Genomic DNA, 18,475 nt, shown 5'->3' on the forward strand with positions numbered 1-18,475 from the left:
GCACAGAACAGCACAGCACAGTACAGGCCCTTCGGTTGTGCCAACCTTTAACTGACTCCAAGATCGATCTAGCCCTTTCCTCCCACACAGGCCACCCTTCGTTTGCCATCCATGGGCCTATCCAAGAGCTTCTCAAATGTCCCCACCACTACCCTGGCTCCCACCACTCTCTGTTATACACTTACGCCTGACATCCCCCCGATACCTCCCTCCCATCACATTACAGTTATGACCCCAGGATTAACCATTTCCGCCCTGGGAAAAAGTTCCTGCCTCTTATCACCTTGTACACCTCGATCGTCACCTCTCACCCTCCTTCGCTCCCAAGAGGAAAGCTGAGTTTGCTCAACCTACTCTATTACAATCAGACACGCACTTGTTTCTCTTTGTGCACTACTTAATTTATCTATTTTATAGATACTCCTTGCTGTCATTCAGTTACTGTACTTATTATACATTACAATGTCCTGCTACAAAACAACACATTTCACAACACATGCCAGTGATATTAAACCTGATTCTGATATCCTCATAAGTCATGCAAGTGAGGACTTCTTATCCAATAATAAGAGATCCATATAATGTCACCTTTGCATCAGTCCCTGCTTCTCTCTTCTTGCCTGTTTGTACCGTCACTTTGTACAAAACATCACCGTCCACTTGGGATCCAGTCCTGGACAGGTCACGCCTCGAGTTTGATGGCTGTCGAAGCAGTGTGCTTCTGGAATACTGGAAATCACATGAAAGCAACGCTCAGTCTCATAGAAGACTGATTCATGTCACATTAAATTAACTGGAAAAACAATGAAAAATAATTTCAGGGTAAACCCAGGCATTAGACTAACACAGAGAATATCAAAAGGCCACTCAGTCTTTCAAGCACATTCTATCTATGGGCCATATATAATTTGGCATTGGATGAATTCTATTCAATGCATTACATCAGCCAAGGAGACTGTGGAGTTTCTCTTTACTCTCAAAATACAAGGATATTTGTGTAGTCGAGCTACTATATTTTATATCATAAACAAGAGATTCTGCAGATGCTGGAAATCCAGAGCAACACACACAAAGTGCTGGAGGAACTCAGCAAGTCAGGCAGCATCTCTGGAAATGAAATGTCAACATTTCGGGATGAGACCTTTCTTCAGGACTGGAAAGGAAGGTGGAAGATGCCAGAATAAGAAGATGGTGAAGGGGAAGGCAGACAAGCTGGAAGGTGGTAGGTGAAGCCAAGAGGGTGGATTAGGTAAAAGCGGGGAGGTGATTGGTGAAGGCAAGAGGTTGGATTAAGTAAAAGCAGGGAGGTGATTGGTGAAGCCAAGAGGGTGGATTAAGTAAAAGCTGGGAGGGGATTGGTGAAGCCAAGAGGGTGAATTAGGTAAAAGCTGGAAGGTGATAGGTGAAGCCAAGAGGGTGGATTAAGTAAAAACTGGGAGGTGATTGGTGAAGCCAAGTGGGCAGATTAAGTAAAAGCTGGAAGGGGATTGGTGGAAAAGGTAAAGGGCTGGAGAAGAAGGAATCTGATAGGAGAGGAGAGTGGACCAGGGGAGAAAGGGAAGGAGGAGAGGTACCAGGGGAGGTGATGGGTAGATAAGGAGAAGAGATAAGAGGTCAGAGTGGGGAATAGAAGAGGAAAGGAAAGGGGGAAAAAATTCCAGAAGTTGGAGAAATCGATGTTCATGCCGTCAGGTTTGGGGCTGTCTAGATGTAATATGAGGGTGGCCTCGTCATGGCAGAAGAGGAGGCCATTGTCCGACATGCTGGAATGCAAATAGGGTTTGGAATTAAAATGGCTGGCCTCCAGGAAAATTCCACTTCAGGCAGATGGATGCTTTATATAGTTCCCTTTGCCTTTTTCCCAAGGCGGAAACGGCTAATAGACGGGGGCATAATTTTAAGGTGACTGGAGGCAAGTAGAGGGGGATGTCAGAGGTCAGTTTTTTTTGTAACAGAGAATGATGGATGTGTGGAACATGCTGTGGGGGGTGGTTATACAGGCAGGTACATTAGGACATGTAATTGTGCAAAGACACGGTTAGGACTGGTGTGACTGTGTTCTTGCTCACAGCATTTCCAAGACTTGTACGGATATTAGCAAAGTTCAGTTTTGATGGAGAATCACAGTGTTGGCACTGTCTGCCATTTACTGCCAACAGATTACTGAGAAAAGCAAAAGGACGTACAGAAAGATGGCGTGGCTGTTCCTGAAACCCAAATTTCCTGAGGTAGTACTTGAAGAGGTGCGGATCGTTGAGCGAGTGGTACTGAGGAAGCTTGCAGCTGCCACCGTCTCTGTATTGGGAACCAGGCTTGCAAGTCCGTGCTGTGAAGACAGAGGGTTGGACATTGTTTCACACCGGGTAATACTCACAGACACTCGCTTCGCATCGTGACTTCAGACTGAGAAACGGAGTGAAAGGTGCAAACGTTACTCTGCTGTGCTTTAAGCGCATGAACAGATGTGAACGTCTTTCCCCAGAGTGAATCTTACACAGCATGCACGCCAGTGCTCTGAAAATCTGTACATTGTTTCAGATCCACTCCTTCACCACCCAGACCTGCTGGAATATCAGCAGTGAGCAGACCGAGCTTTGCAAGCCTTGCATGCCCCATTCTAACACTCTCTACAGGAGCACCGTCGAGGGTCCTGCCTGTCTGCATCATTGTGTGGTACGGAAGCTGAAAGGCATCAGACCGCAGGACCCTACAGAGGACAGTAAAACCACTGAGAGCATCACATTATAGACAAAGGGCCCAAAGCATTGCTGAGGATCCCTACCACCCATCCCACAATCTCTCTGACCCAGTACTGTCAGGAAGAAGATACAGGAGCTTCAGGACTAGAACTGCCTGACTTCTTCCCTCAGGCTGTGAGACTAAAGCCTGATTTCTACTTCTGCGTCAACTCAACGCCGTAACCTACGCAAGTGGCCGACGCGCATTGTGAGCATTTATACTTGTGCGTTGGTGTGTCTGCGTCGCTCTGCAATTCAAGCACGTCGCGCATACGCACACACCTGCCCATACAAGGCTTCATGGTCATGGTAGTCTTTCTTGGGGTAAACAAGTTTAAAGCGAGCATCTTTTTTCGTAGAAGTGAAATACATCCTCCATAATTTCGGAGGTCTATAAAGCCTTATGGAAAGCATTGCAGCCAGAGTTCCTTCCCTGCCCTTCAGTCGCCCTATTGCAGCGTAGGAGGAAATGCGATGCTACCAAGCAGACCAATCACAGTTGTTCGGTCTGCGTTGCCACGACACGTAGTTACATTTTGGGAGAGGTGTGCGTCAGGCTACAGTGTAGAGATCCGTGTAGTCTCTGCGTAGGGTTCGCACGGAGTCAAGTTGACGCAGAAGTATAAATCAGCCTTAATGAATACCCAGTCAGCACTGAGATCTCATCACTGGGACAGTGAGCTGTTTACTGTTTACCTGTGCACCACATGCATTTTGAATTATATTTTATTAACTTACAGTAATATCTAGTTTCATGTGCTGTGTGTGATATGTGGGTGCGCTGTGGTCCGGAGGAACAGTGTTCCATTTGGTCGTACAGTCAGATAACAATAAACTTGAACTTGAAATCCACTCCGTTACCACCCAGACTTGCTGGAACGTCTCAGCTGAAGCCCTCCCAAGTAGAGACAACCTGCAGATCTTGGGAATCCTAGTCGATTCTCAGCATCCACAACCTGAATCCATCCTTCTCTCATATTTCCAGGTATTAGCAATCCCAGATCAGAGAGCTTGTCTCATTTTCCTGGAATATTGTGTTCAGCTCTGGTCGCCTCATTATAGGAAAGGTGTGGAAGCTTTAGAGAGGGTGCAGAGGAGATTCACCAGGATGCAAAGAAGATTTACTTATGAGGAGAGGTTGAGTGGGCTAGGGGGAATGAGAGGTGACTTGATAGAGGTCTACAACATGATAGATCGAGTAGACAGCCAGAGACTTTTTCACTGGGCAGAAATGGTTAATACAAGGAGGAATCATTTTAATCTGATTAGAGGAAAGTATAGAGGGGTTGTTACCATACAACCATATAACAATTACAGCACGGAAGCAGGCCATCTTGGCCCTTCTAGTCCGTGCCGAACTCTTACCCTCACCTAGTCCCACCGACCTGCACTCGGCCCATAACCCTCCATTTCCTTTCCTGTCCATATATCTATCCAATTTAACTTTAAACAACAACATAGAACCTGCCTCAACCACTTCTGCTGGAAGCTCGTCCCACACAGCTACCACTCTCTGAGCAAAGAAGTTCCCCCTCATGTTACCCCTAAACTTTTGCCCCCTAACTCTCAACTCATGTCCTCTTGTTTGAATCTCCCCCACTCTCAATGGAAAAAGCCTATCCATGTCAACTCTATCTATTCCCTTCATAATTTTAACTACCTCTATCAAGTCCCCCCTCAACCTTCTACGCTCCAAAGAATAAAGGCTTAACTTGTTCAACCTTTCTCTGTAACTTAGGAGATGAAACCCAAGCAACATTTTAGTAAATCTCCTCTGTACTCTCTCAATTTTGTTGACATCTTTCCTATAATTCTGTGACCAGAACTGTACACAATACTCCAAATTTGGCCTTACCAATGCCTTATACAATTTCAACATTACATCCCATTAGAGGTAGTTTTTTTTATATATACACAGAGAGGTGGGTGTGTGGAAAACACTTCCAGAGGTGGTGGTAGAGGCAGAGAAGTTAGGAGCATTTAAGAAACTCTTAGATACGCAGATGGATGGTAGAAAAACAGAGGGCTATGTGGGAGGAAAGGGATAGATTGATCTCAGAGTAGGTTAGGAAGTCAGCACGACCTCTTGGGCTGACTAGCCTGTACTGAGCTGGAATGCTTTATGTTCCTGCAGACCACAATGTGAATGAGATAAATACAGGGGTCTGTGTTAATGAACATTGTTCATTGTGCTATTACTCCAAAGTGCCAAGAACAGCTGTAGAGCAGGAACAACAATGGAGAAATAGGATTAAATCTTTTTACTGAGTCACGTTAGTAATGGTTCATGCCGGTTACCGGTACCGGTGACCCCTGGTTCTATTCAGGGGGTCAGTGTGGACATGAGGGAGGATTACAAATACCTGGGGATACGAATTGACAATAAACTGGACTGGTCAAAGAACACTGAGGCTGTCTACAAGAAGGGTCAGAGCCGTCTCTATTTCCTGAGGAGACTGAGGTCCTTTAACATCTGCTGGACGATGCTGAGGATATTCTACGAGTCTGTGGTGGCCAGTGCGATCATGTTTGCTGTTGTGTGCTGGGGCAGCAGGCTGAGGGTAGCAGACACCAACAGAATCAACAAACTCACTCGTAAGGCCAGTGATGTTGTGGGGATGGAACTGGACTCTCTCACGGTGGTGTCTGAAAAGAGGATGCTGTCCAAGTTGCATGCCATCTTGGACAACGTCTCCCATCCACTACATAATGTACTGGTTGGGCACAGGAGTACATTCAGCCAGAGACTCATTCCACCGAGATGCAGCACAGAGCGTCATAGGAAGTCATTCCTGCCTGTGGCCATCAAACTTTACAACTCCTCCCTTGGTGGGTCAGACACCCTGAGCCAATAGGCTGGTCCTGGACTTATTTCATAATTTACTGGCATAATTTACATATTACTATTTAACTATTTATGGTTCTATTACTACTTATTATTTATGGTGCAACTGTAGCAAAAACCAATTTCCCCCAAGATCAATAAAGAATGATTATGACTATGACTATTAACTTACAGTGCGGGAGCGACGACCCAGGTCCACTGAATCGGAGACACGCGCACTCGAAAGCCTGCACAAAGAGAGAGCCTGCGTACATAGCAGGCTCAACCAGTTCACCACGCAATCAATCAGTTCATCCTGTGATCAATCGATTTACCCCGCGATCAATCAGCCACATGCATACTCATCACATTCGTGCAATCCATCCGATTTGGTTCCTGGACCACAAATATTACTCACCAGAATACGGGGCTCTCCTGCTGACGGCGGACTCGGTGGACCTGTGGTTTAGGGTCACCCTGTACTTCCTTAAAGCACCAGCGCACTGTTCACGTGCTCTTCTGGGATCATTCCACACTGGTTTATCTCTGGGTGCAGAAATGTTTCTGAACTGGAATCCTGTTTGAAAAGAACAGGGGAGAACAGCTTTAATGTATTAGTCATGATAGAATTATGACTTTTTCTTTTATTTAGACGGACAGCACAGAACAGGCCCTTCGGGGGCCATTGAGTCCCGCCACCCAGCAACTCCTCATTCACGCAAACATGAGGAATTCTGAAGATGCTGGAATTTCAATCAACACACATAAAAGTTGCTGGTGAACACAGCAGGCCTGGCAGCATCTATTGGAAGAGGAACAGTCGACGTTTCGGGCCGAGACCCTTCGTCAGGACTAACTGAAAGAAGAGCTAGTAAGAGATTTGAAAGTTGGAGGGGGAGGGGGAGATCCAAAATGATAGGAGAAGACAGGAGGGGGAGGGATGGAGCCAAGAGCTGGACAGGTGATTGGCAAAGGGGATACGAGAGGATCATGGGACAGGAGGCCCAGGGAGAAAGAAAAGGGGGAGAGGCGAAGCCCAGAGGATGGGCAAGGGGTATAGTGAGAGGGACAGAGGGAGAAAAAGAAGAGAGAGAAAAAGAATGGGTGTATATAAATAAATAAATAACGGATGGGGTACGAAGGGGAGGTGGGGCATTAACGGAAGTTAGAGAAGTCAATGTTCATGCCATCAGGTTGGAGACTACCCAGACAGAATATAAGGTGTTGTTCCTCCAATCTGAGTGTGGCTTCATCTTTACAGTAGAGGAGGCCGTGGATAGACGTATCAGAATGGGAATGGGACGTGGAATTAAAATGTGTGGCCACTGGGAGATCCTGCTTTCTCTGGCGGACAGAGCGTAGGTGTTCAGCAAAACGGTCTCCGTGGGCAGAACTGAAAAAGTGTGTGCGAGCAAGGAGGCCTACAAACCTGACACAGTTACACCAGTTCTGTCTGGAGGAATGGAACAAAATTCCAGCAACTTACTGTGAGAACCTTGTGGAAGGCAACCCAAAACGTTTGACCCAAGTTAAACAATTTAAAGCCAATGCTACCAAATACTAACAAAGTGTATGTAAACTTCTGACCCAACAGGAAAGTGATGAAAGAAATAAAAGCTGAAATAAATCATTCTCTCTACTATTATTCTGACATTTCACATTCTTAAAGTAGTGATCCTAACTGACCTAAGATAGGGAATGTTTTCTAGGATTAAATGTCAGGAGTTGTGAAAAACTGAGTTTACATGTATTTGGTTAAGGTGTATGTAAACTTCTGACTTCAACTGTATGTTTGTAGAAAAAGGGTGCAGAATTTCATGAAAAGAACCCCTCTCCAGCATGGGGGTGGATCGATCAGGCTTTGGGCTTGTGTTGCAGACAGTGGCACAGGGAACAGTTACTGGTAGAGGGAAGAATGAATTCAGTTAAATACCAGCAAATTCTGGAAGCAAACATCACACCGTCTGTGAAAAAGCTGAAGATGAAAAGAGGATGGCTTCTACAACAGGATAATGATCCTAAACACACCTCAAAATCCACAATGGACTACCTCAAGAGGCACAAGCTGAAGGTTTTGCCATGGCCCTCACAGTCCCCTGACCGAAACATCATTGAGAATCTGTGGATGGGCTTCAAAAGAGCAGTGCATGCAAGACGGCCCAAGAATCTCATAGAACTAGAAGCCTTTTGCAAGGATGAATAGGCAAAAATCCCCCAAACAAGAATTGAAAGACTCTTAGCTGGCTACAGAAAGCATTTACAAGCTGTGATACTTGCCAAAGGGGTGTTACTAAGTACTGACCATGCAGGGTGCCCAAACTTTTACTTCGGGCCCTTTTCCTTTTTTGTTTTTTTGAAACTGTAAAAGATAGAAATAAAAAAGTAATCTTGCTCAAAATGTTAAAGAAATATGTCATCTTTAACTTTATGCCTTTTGGAAATCAGGTCATCTTTTACTCGCTTAGCTATTCACAGTAACAGAAATTTTGACCGGGGTGCCCAAACTTTTGCATGCCACTGTATATATTGTTATGATTCCCAGAAAGTTTTTTCCCCCTTGCAGTTTCTTAACTCCACCTACAAAGATTCAACATTCTCCGACCCTGTGTCACCTCTTTCTAAAGATGTAATCCCATTCCTTACCATCAGAGCCACAACACTGCCTATGCCTTCCTGTCTGTCCTTTTGATACAAAGTACATCCTTTGATGTTAAGCTCCCAACTCTGGCCTTCTTGCAGCCACGACCGACTGATGTCCACAATGTCATACCAAGCTTTCCTGACTGTGTAAGGTGTGATCTGGAACCATGAGAGTATTCCCAGGAGTTTGAAATTGCTCACTGCTGTGCTGCCAGTGAAAAGGGTGGTGTGAGTGGATCGAGTTCTCCTTAAGTCGGTAACCATGTCTTTTGCCTTGTTGACATTAAGAAAGTGTTATGTGACTGGCACCTGGCCTCGAGCTCTGCCACCTCCTCTCTGTAGGCTGTCTCATCATTGTTGGTGATAGGCCCCACCACTGTGGTGTCAATGACAAATCTGACGATGGGATTGCTTGGACATTTGTCCGTGCTGTCACGTATGAGCAGAGTGTATACAGTGGGCTCAGCACACTGCCCTGGGGGACACCCCTGCTGAGGAAGATGGGATGGAGGAGCCATTGTTTTCCAAAATGGCATCTTTTGGGAAAACGAACAGGGAGATCAATCTACTCCTTAGAAAAAGGAATTCTAAATAGGATAAAGAGGTATTACGAAACAGATTCACAAATTTAAATGTTTTGGCCAGCTAACAAAATAGAAACACAAGAGATTTTGCAGGAGCTGTAAATGTTAAGTCACACACACAATGCTAGAGAAACTCAACAGGTCAGGCAACTTCTATGGAGGGGAATAAACAGATGATACTTCAGGCCCAGACCCTTCATGAAGATTCCTACAGATGCAAATGCAATAGGTTAATTTCCACAAGGTCATAAAATATAGGAGTAGAATTAAGCCATTCGGCCCATCATGTTTGCTCCACCATCTGATCACAGCTAATTTTTTTTAAATCTCTCTCAACCCCATTTTCCTGCCTTCTTCCCACAACTTCTGATGCTCTGAATAATCAAAAATCTATTCACCTCCACTTTGAATATACTCAGTGACTTGGCCACTACAGCTGTCTGTGGTAATGAATTCCAGATTTACCACCCTCTGGCTAAAGAGATTCCTCCTCATCTTTGTTCTAAATGGATGTCCCCCTATTCTGAGGCTGTGCTCTCCGGTCCTTGACCGCCCCCGCCCCCCCCACCATAGGAAACATCCTTTACATTTCCACTCTCAATAGGCCTTTTAATATTCAATAGGTTTCAATGAGTTCCCCCTCAATCTTCTGAACTCCAGTGATCCAGAACAATACAAGTAGTGCAGGTATGACCTAAGGAAGGCTAATTTTAAGAGCAAAGAAACAATTCTGGTTGAAGTTAGAGACAGAATCGGATTCTGATTCTGTACAGCCTATGCCCTTATTCCTTCTACCAAAGTACACAACCGCAGCTTCCCGACGCTATATTCCATCTAATAAGAGATTCTGATTGACGGGTCTCGGCCCAAAGCGTTGACTGTATTCATTTCCATAGATGTTGCCTGACCTGCTGAGTTCCTCCATCATTTTGTGTGAGTTACTCTGTTTTCCATCTGCTACTTCTTTGACTATTCTAATCTGTCCACGTCCTTCTGCAGCCTCTCTGCTTCCTCAGTACTGCCCTTCCCTCATTTGTACTTACCGGTCACTGGGCGGATGCGTGCTACAGCGTTAACAGGGTAAGGGTCTACTGCTCTGAGGGTCTGGGTTCCACAGTCAGAGATCTGAGGCTGCAAGATTCCAGTCATAGCTGCTGAAGAGGTATAGTACTGAGTCTGTGATGGCATTTTCTTCCTGCGTTCCTGGAAATCAGGGAGAAATTTGACTCAATGATATATTACAGAACAAATTAAAATAATATTGCTACCCTAAAATAATAGTTATAAAATGAGCTGGGGTATCTTGGACTGGCCTGGGAGGGGTCACACATCTGCTGCAGGAGCTTGTTGAGTCCATTCTGGAGATTTGCCCTGTTTTTGCCATGGTGGTGTGGACTTGCCCTGTTTTCACCACCGTGATGGGGGTTTCCCGTTTTGGCCACTGTGGTTGGGATTGGCCCTGTTTTGGCCATTGTGGTTAGGGTTTACCCCTTTTTTTTCCCCACACCATGATGGCAGAGTTTGCCCTGTCTTGGCCATTGTGGAAGGGATTCGCCTTGTTTTGGCATGACCTGCCATCAGCCCATATACATTTACATATATTGGGAATTCACTGTGGATTGTTGCTCAGGGTGCGACACGCAACAAAAAGGAGCATTCATCAACTATAAAAATTATGTAAAAATAAAGTTAGTTATTACCAATATAGAATATACAGAAATACTAGCATTCATTGATAATGTAAATAGTGTTATAAAATGTGGTTTAATGGTCTGGGGTTCCCATCCTGGTATCTACAGAAACCCCTGGACACAGCACGACACACATTGAGTATAGGAGTCCTGCGGGTATTTTTAACAATTGTTCATACACAGTTCCTCTGAGTGAGTGGTAGAACAGACGGTGCCTATAAGAAGTATTCACACCCCACCCTTCGGAAGTTTTCATGTTTTATTGTTTTTCAACATTGAATCACAGTGGCTTTTTTTTTACATTGATCTACAGAAAAAGACTCTTTCGTGTCAAAGTGAAAACAGATCTCTACAAAGTGATCTAAATTAATTACAAATATAAAACACAACATAACTGATTCCAGAAGTATTCACCCCCTTCAAGTCAGTATTTAGTAGATTCACCTTTGGCAGCAATTATAGCCTTGAGTCTGTGTGGATTGGTCTCTATCAGCTTTGCACATCTGGACACTGCAATTTTTCCCCATTCTTCTTTACAAAACTGGTCAAGCTCTGTCAGATTGCATGGGGATTGTGAGTGAACAGCCCTTTTCAAGTCCAGCCACAAATTCTCAGTTGGATAGAGGTCTGGACTCTGACTTGGCTGCTCCAGAACATTAACTTTGTTGCTGTTAAGCCATACCTTGCAGACTGCATCAGGTCTTCCTCCAGGATTTCCCTGTATTTTGCTGCACTCATTGTTGTCAGAGGTCTCTTGGTGGCTGCCCTTACTAGTCCCCTTCTTGCAAGATCACTCAGTTTTGAGGACAGCCTGCTCATGGCCGATTTCCAGCTGTGCCATATTCTTTCCACTTCTCGATGACTGACTTCACTTTACTCCAAGGGATATTCTGTGACTTGGAAATTTTCTTGACATGTGTTTCTCGGTAATCTTTTTGCGAAGTTGCTTGGAGAGTTCCTTTGTCTTCCTGATGTAGTTTTTGCCAGAATACTGACTCACCAGCAGTTGGACCTTCCAGACACGTGTATTTTTTACTACGATCAACTGAAACACCTTGACTGCACACAGATCTCCATTTGACTAATGATGTGACTTCTAAAACCAATTGGCTGCACCAGTGATGATTTGGTGGGTCATATTAAATAGGCTGAGTACTTGTGCCATCAACTTATTTTGTGTTTTGTATTTGTAATGAATTTAAATCACTTTGTAGAGGTCTGTTTTCACTTTGACATGAAAGAGATTTTTCTGTTGATCAGTGTTAAAAAAGCCAAATTAAATCCACTGTTGTGAACAATAAAACATGAAAACGTTCGGGCCTGGGGTGGGGAGGATGTGAACACTTTTCATAAACACTGCAGATTAGTATTGCACAGTGCAGGCCCTTTGGACCACAATGTTGTGCGACCATTTCACCTTCTCTAAGATCAATCTACATAGACCTCTGGTTTTCTATCACCCATGGATTAAATGCCCCCAACGTATCTGCATCTACCACCACTCTTGGCAGGATGTTCCACGGACCCACCACTCTGTAAGAAGAAAGGTTGCCTCTGACATCCCCCCTAGACTGCCCTCCAATCACCTTAAAATTACGCGCCCTGGTATTGGCCATTTCTGCTCTGGGGAAAAGTCTCTGGCTGCCCACTCCTTTTATCATTTTGTACGCCTCTATCTCACCTTCCTAGGCCCTCGGTTGCTCAGCTCTCCTCATAAAACAGTACTGCAACTCCTTTATTCAGTGAGGAATCTCTTCCCTTTGAATCTTTAACTTGTGAAAATGTCTAGGACACTTATAATGAACCCAACCCACTAATCCGGTTAACCTCGGTCGGAACCGCTTGTGGGTCGTCTTTTGTCCCGCCTTTTGAGATCGTGACGACATTACAACTCGGCAGAGAGGAGGTGATTTGATAATTCCCCTGTCTATCAAGCTTTGCGCCCGCAGCTAGAAAAGTTTATTATCACTGAGATATCCAATGTATATAATTAATTTAAAACTCTTCTCCTTCTGTTTTTTTTAAATGGGTGGAGTTGTTGTAGTTTCCGTTGTCTTAACTCTTCCGATAGTTTATTTTCTGTGTAACTTGCTTTGTCGCCGTTCAAGACTCGCCCCCTTTAGCCGATTGGTTGATGCCCTGTTGCTAATGGCGACATGAAGCCGCAACGCCATCAATGGAGTGTGTAATTTGCCGCTGGCGCTGAGGTGCGGGGGGGGGGGATAGATGGGTATAAACTCCCACTAACTATTAAATGCTCCCAATGGCCTGGGTTTCAAATAGCCTCAGACAACCGAGTCCAGCTCCTGACCGGCTGTCAGCTGTCTGACCCACGGGGCGGACAACATCGTGGAGCGGGCCGGAGGGAGCATTGCTGCAGCCCAGGCTCTCGTCCACAACCGTGAGAGATGGAGGTTAACTGGAGCGGGTTCATCTGAACAGCGTCCCCACCACCCAGGCGGGCTGCGAAATCCGCAAGGTGCAAACCCGGCGAAACCGTTTCCACTAACAGGAGAAGGGGCGATGGAGGGTCACTGGCGCCTTTAAACCAGTCGCTTCGGGCACACGGGGCTCGACAGCCGTGCAAGGCAGCTTATCCGGCAGACGGAAGACTCTGATCTCAAACCTCCGCTGCCTTGCGGCTACACCCACTCATGGGGAAGGCTTCGGGAGTGAACCCAAAGGGAAAATACTGGATCAGGAGTCCCTAAGGCAGTCCCACATTGAGCTTAACACTAGATCGCAACTCCTGCGACGCCACCCACCCTGTTGGTCTCTGCCGTTCGTTTGTGTTCATCAGACGTGTGGAGATGGGGAGCTTGCTACATTGTCAACAGCTCGCTCTCCGTATCGCACTGCCCAGGCTTGTGTATCTAGACAGCCGGGACACAACGTCCATGGTCCACCCTGGCCAACAGATTATCTACTACTTCCTCATTGAGCTTGTTCTAGATTGGCTCTTCAAAGAGGTTTCGCAAATTAAGAAATATTAAAATAATCAGATCACAGCAAAGAGTTTACAATAAATATCAAAATCAGCTTTAGTATCACAGATTTGTGTGGTGAAATGTTTTGTAGTAGCAGTACATAAAACACACTATTAGTTACAATAGGATTACATGTGAACATACAACACGCTGGAGGAACTCAGCAGGTCGGGCAGCATCCGTGGAAACGATGAGTCGACGTTTCGGGCCGGAACCCTTCGTCAGGACTGAAGAGGGAAGGGGCAGAGGCCCTATAAAGGGTTCCGGCCCGAAACATTGACTCATCGTTTCCACAGATGCTGCCTGACCTGCTGAGTTCCTCCAGCATGTTGTGAGTGTTGCTTTGATCCCAGCATCAGCAGATTATTTTGTGTATACGTGAACATACAGTGGATTCCAGTTAATCAGGAACAGCACATTTTGTTCCAATAGTGCCTGCCCCAATTAGCTGAAATAGTATGGACATAGTTAGAAGGTATAGAGAAAGACAAACTTCCATTTAACTGAGTAACAAATTGCATTTTTAAATGAAATACAGAACAAATCAGAACACTACCAATAGTTCTATAAAACTGTATTATTTCCAAATAGTTATAGGAGGAATTCATCATGTACACTGCTATGATTGGTTGTAAATGAACCAAATCAGCTGACACCTAGTGCAGATAATGGACCGCCTTTATGCAATGCAATTGAGTTGCACCCTCCAAATCTTCATTGACATGGCAACATTCAAGATGATTACAATGCCTTCATATTTCTCAACTTGTTGAGGTAGTAAAATTGTTTCATTTTCACTCCTGGCCATTTCTATCACCGCCAAGCCTGAATGCTTGAAATTATAAGGAGCAAATCATTCTCTTGTCCATTCGTCCCTCCCCACTAATCTCACCCCCCCCCAAGCATGTATCACCGCAGGTGGCACAGTGCTACAGTTGCCCATTCACCTCCTCCCTCGCCTCCAAACAGACCTGCTGTGTGAGGCAACATCTTCCTCGTGGTTCTGCTCGGGTCGGGTCACCACTGCGTCCAGTGCTCCTGATGCAGTTCCTCGACATTGGTGAGATCCTTCATAAATTGGGGGACTACTTCGTCGAGCACCTTCTCTTGTGCCAAGATGAGGTCACACCAGGTTGGAGAAGCATGAATATTCTGTCTGGGCAGCCTCCAACCTGATGGCATGAACATTGACTTCTCCATCCACTAAAAAATAAATGCCCTCCCCCTCCCCTCTTTTTCTATTCCCCACTCTGGCCTCTCACCTCTTCTCACCTGTCTATCACCTCACCGAGGTCCCCTCCACCTTCCTTTTCCCGTTTCTTTTATTTGAATTGACTTTATTTCTGACATCCTAAATATACAAGGAGTAAAGATCTTTACGTTACTTCTCCATCTGAATGTGCAATTACTAGTAATTTGTAATAAATAGTATGTACAATAGAACAGTCAATGTTGCATAGAAATATAATTGTATCAGCATAAGTTAATCAGTCTGATGGCCTGGTGGAAGAAGCTGTCCTGGAGCCTGTTGGTCCTGGCTTTTGTGCTGTGGTACCGTTTCCCAGATGGTAGCAGCTGGAATAGTTTGTGGTTGGGGTGACTCGGGTCCCCAATGATCCCTTGGGCCCTTTTTTACACCTGTCTCTGTAAATGTCCTGAATCACGGGAAGTTCACATCTGCAGATCAACTGGGCTGTCCACACCACTCTCTGCAGAGTCCTGCGATTGAGGGAAGTACAGTTCCCATACCAGGCAGTTTTTTTAGTTGCCTTTTGTTGGATTTTAAAAGCTTCCCAATCATCCAACTTCCCACTCACTTTTGCTACCTTTCCTTGGCTTTTATGCAGTCCTTAACTTCCCTTGTCAGCCATGGTTGCCTACTCCTGCCATTTGGGAACTTCTTCCTCTGTGAGATATATCTATCCTGCGCCTTGCGAACTATTCCCAGAAACTTCAGCCATCTCTGTTCTGTTGTCATTCCCACCGGTATCCTCCAATCTACCTGGGCAAACTCCTCTCTCATTCCATTGCGATACTGATACATGTGAGTTGTGTTTCTCCCTCTCAAATTTCAGGATGAATTCAATCATATTATGATCACTACTCCATTATACCTCTTCTCACATTGTCCCCTGTAAAACTGCTGTTCTCTTTTCTCTGTTCAGTCGTCCCCCCCAGCATCTCTTCCTGGAATGAGACTTTCCTTTCCAGGACATCAGAGATGTCCTCCTTCAAAAGAATGGGATTTCCCTTCCTCCAGCATTGATGCTGCCATCACCCAGATCTCCTCCATTTCCCAGGCATCCACACACTTCCAGGTGAGGCAACACTTCACTTGCCAATCTGCTGGGGTTGTCTATTGTATCTGGTGCTCCAGGTGCGGCCGCCTCTATATTGGTGAGACCCAATATAAATTGGGGGAACAGTTTGTCAAAACCCATTCCAACATGTCGGTCCATGGCCGTCTCTTGTGCCACTCTCAGGGTGGATGAGTAACATCTTGTATTCCGTCTAGGTAGCCTCCAAACTGATGGCATGAGCATCAACTTATCCTTCAAGTAATTTTCCCTTCCCCCTTCTCTCTTCTTCTATTCCCCACTCTGGCCTCTTACCTCTGCTACCACCTCCCCCTGGGTCCCGTCCTCCTTCCCTTTCTCCCACGCCCATTCTCTTCTCCTTTAAGATACCTTCTTCTGCAGCACTTTACCTTTCCTACCCACCTGGCTTCATCTATCACCTTCCTTCCTCTTCCCGCCACCTTTTATTCTGGCGTCTTGCCCCCCTTTCCAGTTCAGCTGAAGGGTCTTGGCTAGAAACGTCGACTGTACTTTTTTCCCATAGATGCTGCCTGACCTGCTGAGTTCCTCCAGCTTGTTGTGTGTGTTATCCTAAAATGAGGCAGTTCAGTGCAGTACATAAAAACAAGCAGCAGGCTCGATGGGCCAAATGGCCGTATGTCTTACCGTTTAACTGACGCCACCAGGAAAGAGGAGGCGATGGCGTGCTTACGAACCGTTCAGAAATCTCACCTGTGTATCGCCGTTAACAGTGGGGTGGAGGTGAGCTCGGGCCGGCTCCCGTTGCCCCTTGAGGACAGGCAGAGTCCTCAGGACGGCATGCTGAGCTTGTCGTACCCAGGTCGGCTGCGCTTCTGCTTGTTATCCAATGCTCTCTGTAACTAAGGAAGTGAAGACGGCAGTTCCGAAATCAAGCCGATCGCCTCTGATTTAATTACAGGTCATTGTAAGGCGGGGCACCGCCCAGAGAGCAGAGGTTAACCGGCGAGCGGGGCGCAGCGGTGCGGGGGCACTGGGATTCTCCCCACACATGTGGAGCGGTAGGGATGGGATCGGGGTCGCCCACTGAGGACCTCAGAATGATCCCGGTGGGAAATCGTCAGTAAATCCCTCACAGTAACTTATCTCAGCAAAACCTTTTTCTTTAATTTAGGGAATGGACAGGCTACAACATTGAGGAGAAGATTGGCGAAGTAACTTCCCTTCCACAGTATAAAGACATACGGGTTAGTAGGTTAATTGGGCAATGACCCGTGATTAGGTAAGGGTTAAATCGGTGTGTTGCTGGCTGATGCAGCTCGTTGGGCCGGAAGGGCCTGTTCTGTGCTGTATCTTGAAATAAAATACATATATAGATGGATGGATGGGAGGGCTACGGAGAGCTATGGTCCAGGTGCTGGTCAAATGGACCAGGCAGAATTACAGTTTGGCATGGACTAGATGGGCCGAAGGTCTATTTCAGTGCTGTAGTGTTCTATGTTGGGTGGTGGGGTGGAAACATACATAGAAACATAGAAATCTACAGCCTATTGAGGCCCTTCGGCCCACAATGTTGTGCCGACCGTGTAACCTACTCTAGAGGCTGCCTAGAATTCCCTACTGCATAGCCCTCGATTTTTCTAAGCTCCATGTACCTATTAAAGAGTCTTTTAAAAGACCCTATTGTATCCGCCTCCACCACCTTCGCTGGCAGTGCATTCCATGCACCCACCACTCACTGTGTGTGGTAAAACCTATTCCTGATGTCCCCCTTGTACCTTCTTCCAAGCACCTTAAAACTGTGTCCCCTCGTGTTAGCCATTTCATCCCTGGGAAAAAGCCTTTGACTATCCACACGATCAATGCCTTTCATCATCTTATACACCTCTGTCAGGTCACCTCTCATCCTCCATCACTCCAAGGAGAAAAGGCCAAGTACACTTAATCTATTCTCATTAGGCATGCTCTCCAATCCAGGCAACATCCTTGTAAATCTCCTCTGCACTCTCTCTATAGTATCCACATCCTTCCTGTAATGAGGTGAACAGAACTGAACATAGTACTCCAAGTGGGGTCTGACCAAGGTTTATATAGCTGTTACATTACCTCATGGCTCTTGAACTTAGTCCCACGGTTGATGAATACCAACACACCATACACCTTCTTAACAACACTGTCAACCTGCGCAGCAGCTTTGAGTGTCCTATGGACACGGACCCCAAGATCTCTCAGATCCTCCACACTGCCAACAGTATTACCATTAATATTATATTCTGTCTTCAAATTGGACCTACCAAAATGAACCACTTCACGATTATCTGGGTTGTACTCCATCTGCCATTTCTCAGCCCTGTTTTGCATCTTATCAATGTCCCGCTGTAACCTCTGACAGCCCTCCACACTATCCACAACACCTCCAACCTTTGTGTCATCAGCAAACTTACGAACCCATCCCTCCACTTCCTCATCCAGGTCATTTATAAAAATCACGAAGTGGAGAGGCATTTGTGTGTATTACAGTGTAAAGCTTGTCTTGCATACTGTTCATGGGGATCAGATTGTAACACAGTGAGGTAGAATGATCACAGAATGCAGAATAAAGTGTAACAGCTACAGAGAAAGTGCAGAGCAGGTGGACAATAAGGTGCAAGATCATAACCAGGTCAAGAGTTCATCTCATCGTGTTAGGGAACCATTCAAGAGTCTGATAACAGTGGGGTAGAAATTTCTCGAGC

General features: G+C 45.7%; 1 protein-coding gene across 1 annotated transcript in view; it reads right to left on the bottom strand.

Moving 5' to 3' along the window:
• The window catches only part of LOC140194870 (lipoxygenase homology domain-containing protein 1-like), a 351,891-nt gene extending 335,295 nt beyond the window's left edge, over positions 1-16,596 (bottom strand). Inside the window, exons 1-5 of the mRNA XM_072252157.1 lie at positions 16,494-16,596; positions 9,830-9,989; positions 5,981-6,139; positions 2,187-2,326; positions 589-729 (exon numbers count right to left, since the gene is read on the bottom strand). Of these exons, the coding sequence (XP_072108258.1) occupies positions 589-729; positions 2,187-2,326; positions 5,981-6,139; positions 9,830-9,974 (585 nt within the window). The 5' untranslated portion in view covers positions 9,975-9,989; positions 16,494-16,596. The remainder of the gene's footprint in view (positions 1-588; positions 730-2,186; positions 2,327-5,980; positions 6,140-9,829; positions 9,990-16,493) is intronic.
• Positions 16,597-18,475: the final 1,879 nt, after the last annotated feature.

The sequence above is a fragment of the Mobula birostris genome, chromosome 3 (genome assembly GCF_030028105.1).
Source record: "Mobula birostris isolate sMobBir1 chromosome 3, sMobBir1.hap1, whole genome shotgun sequence".
NCBI classification, from domain to species: Eukaryota; Metazoa; Chordata; class Chondrichthyes; order Myliobatiformes; family Myliobatidae; genus Mobula; species Mobula birostris.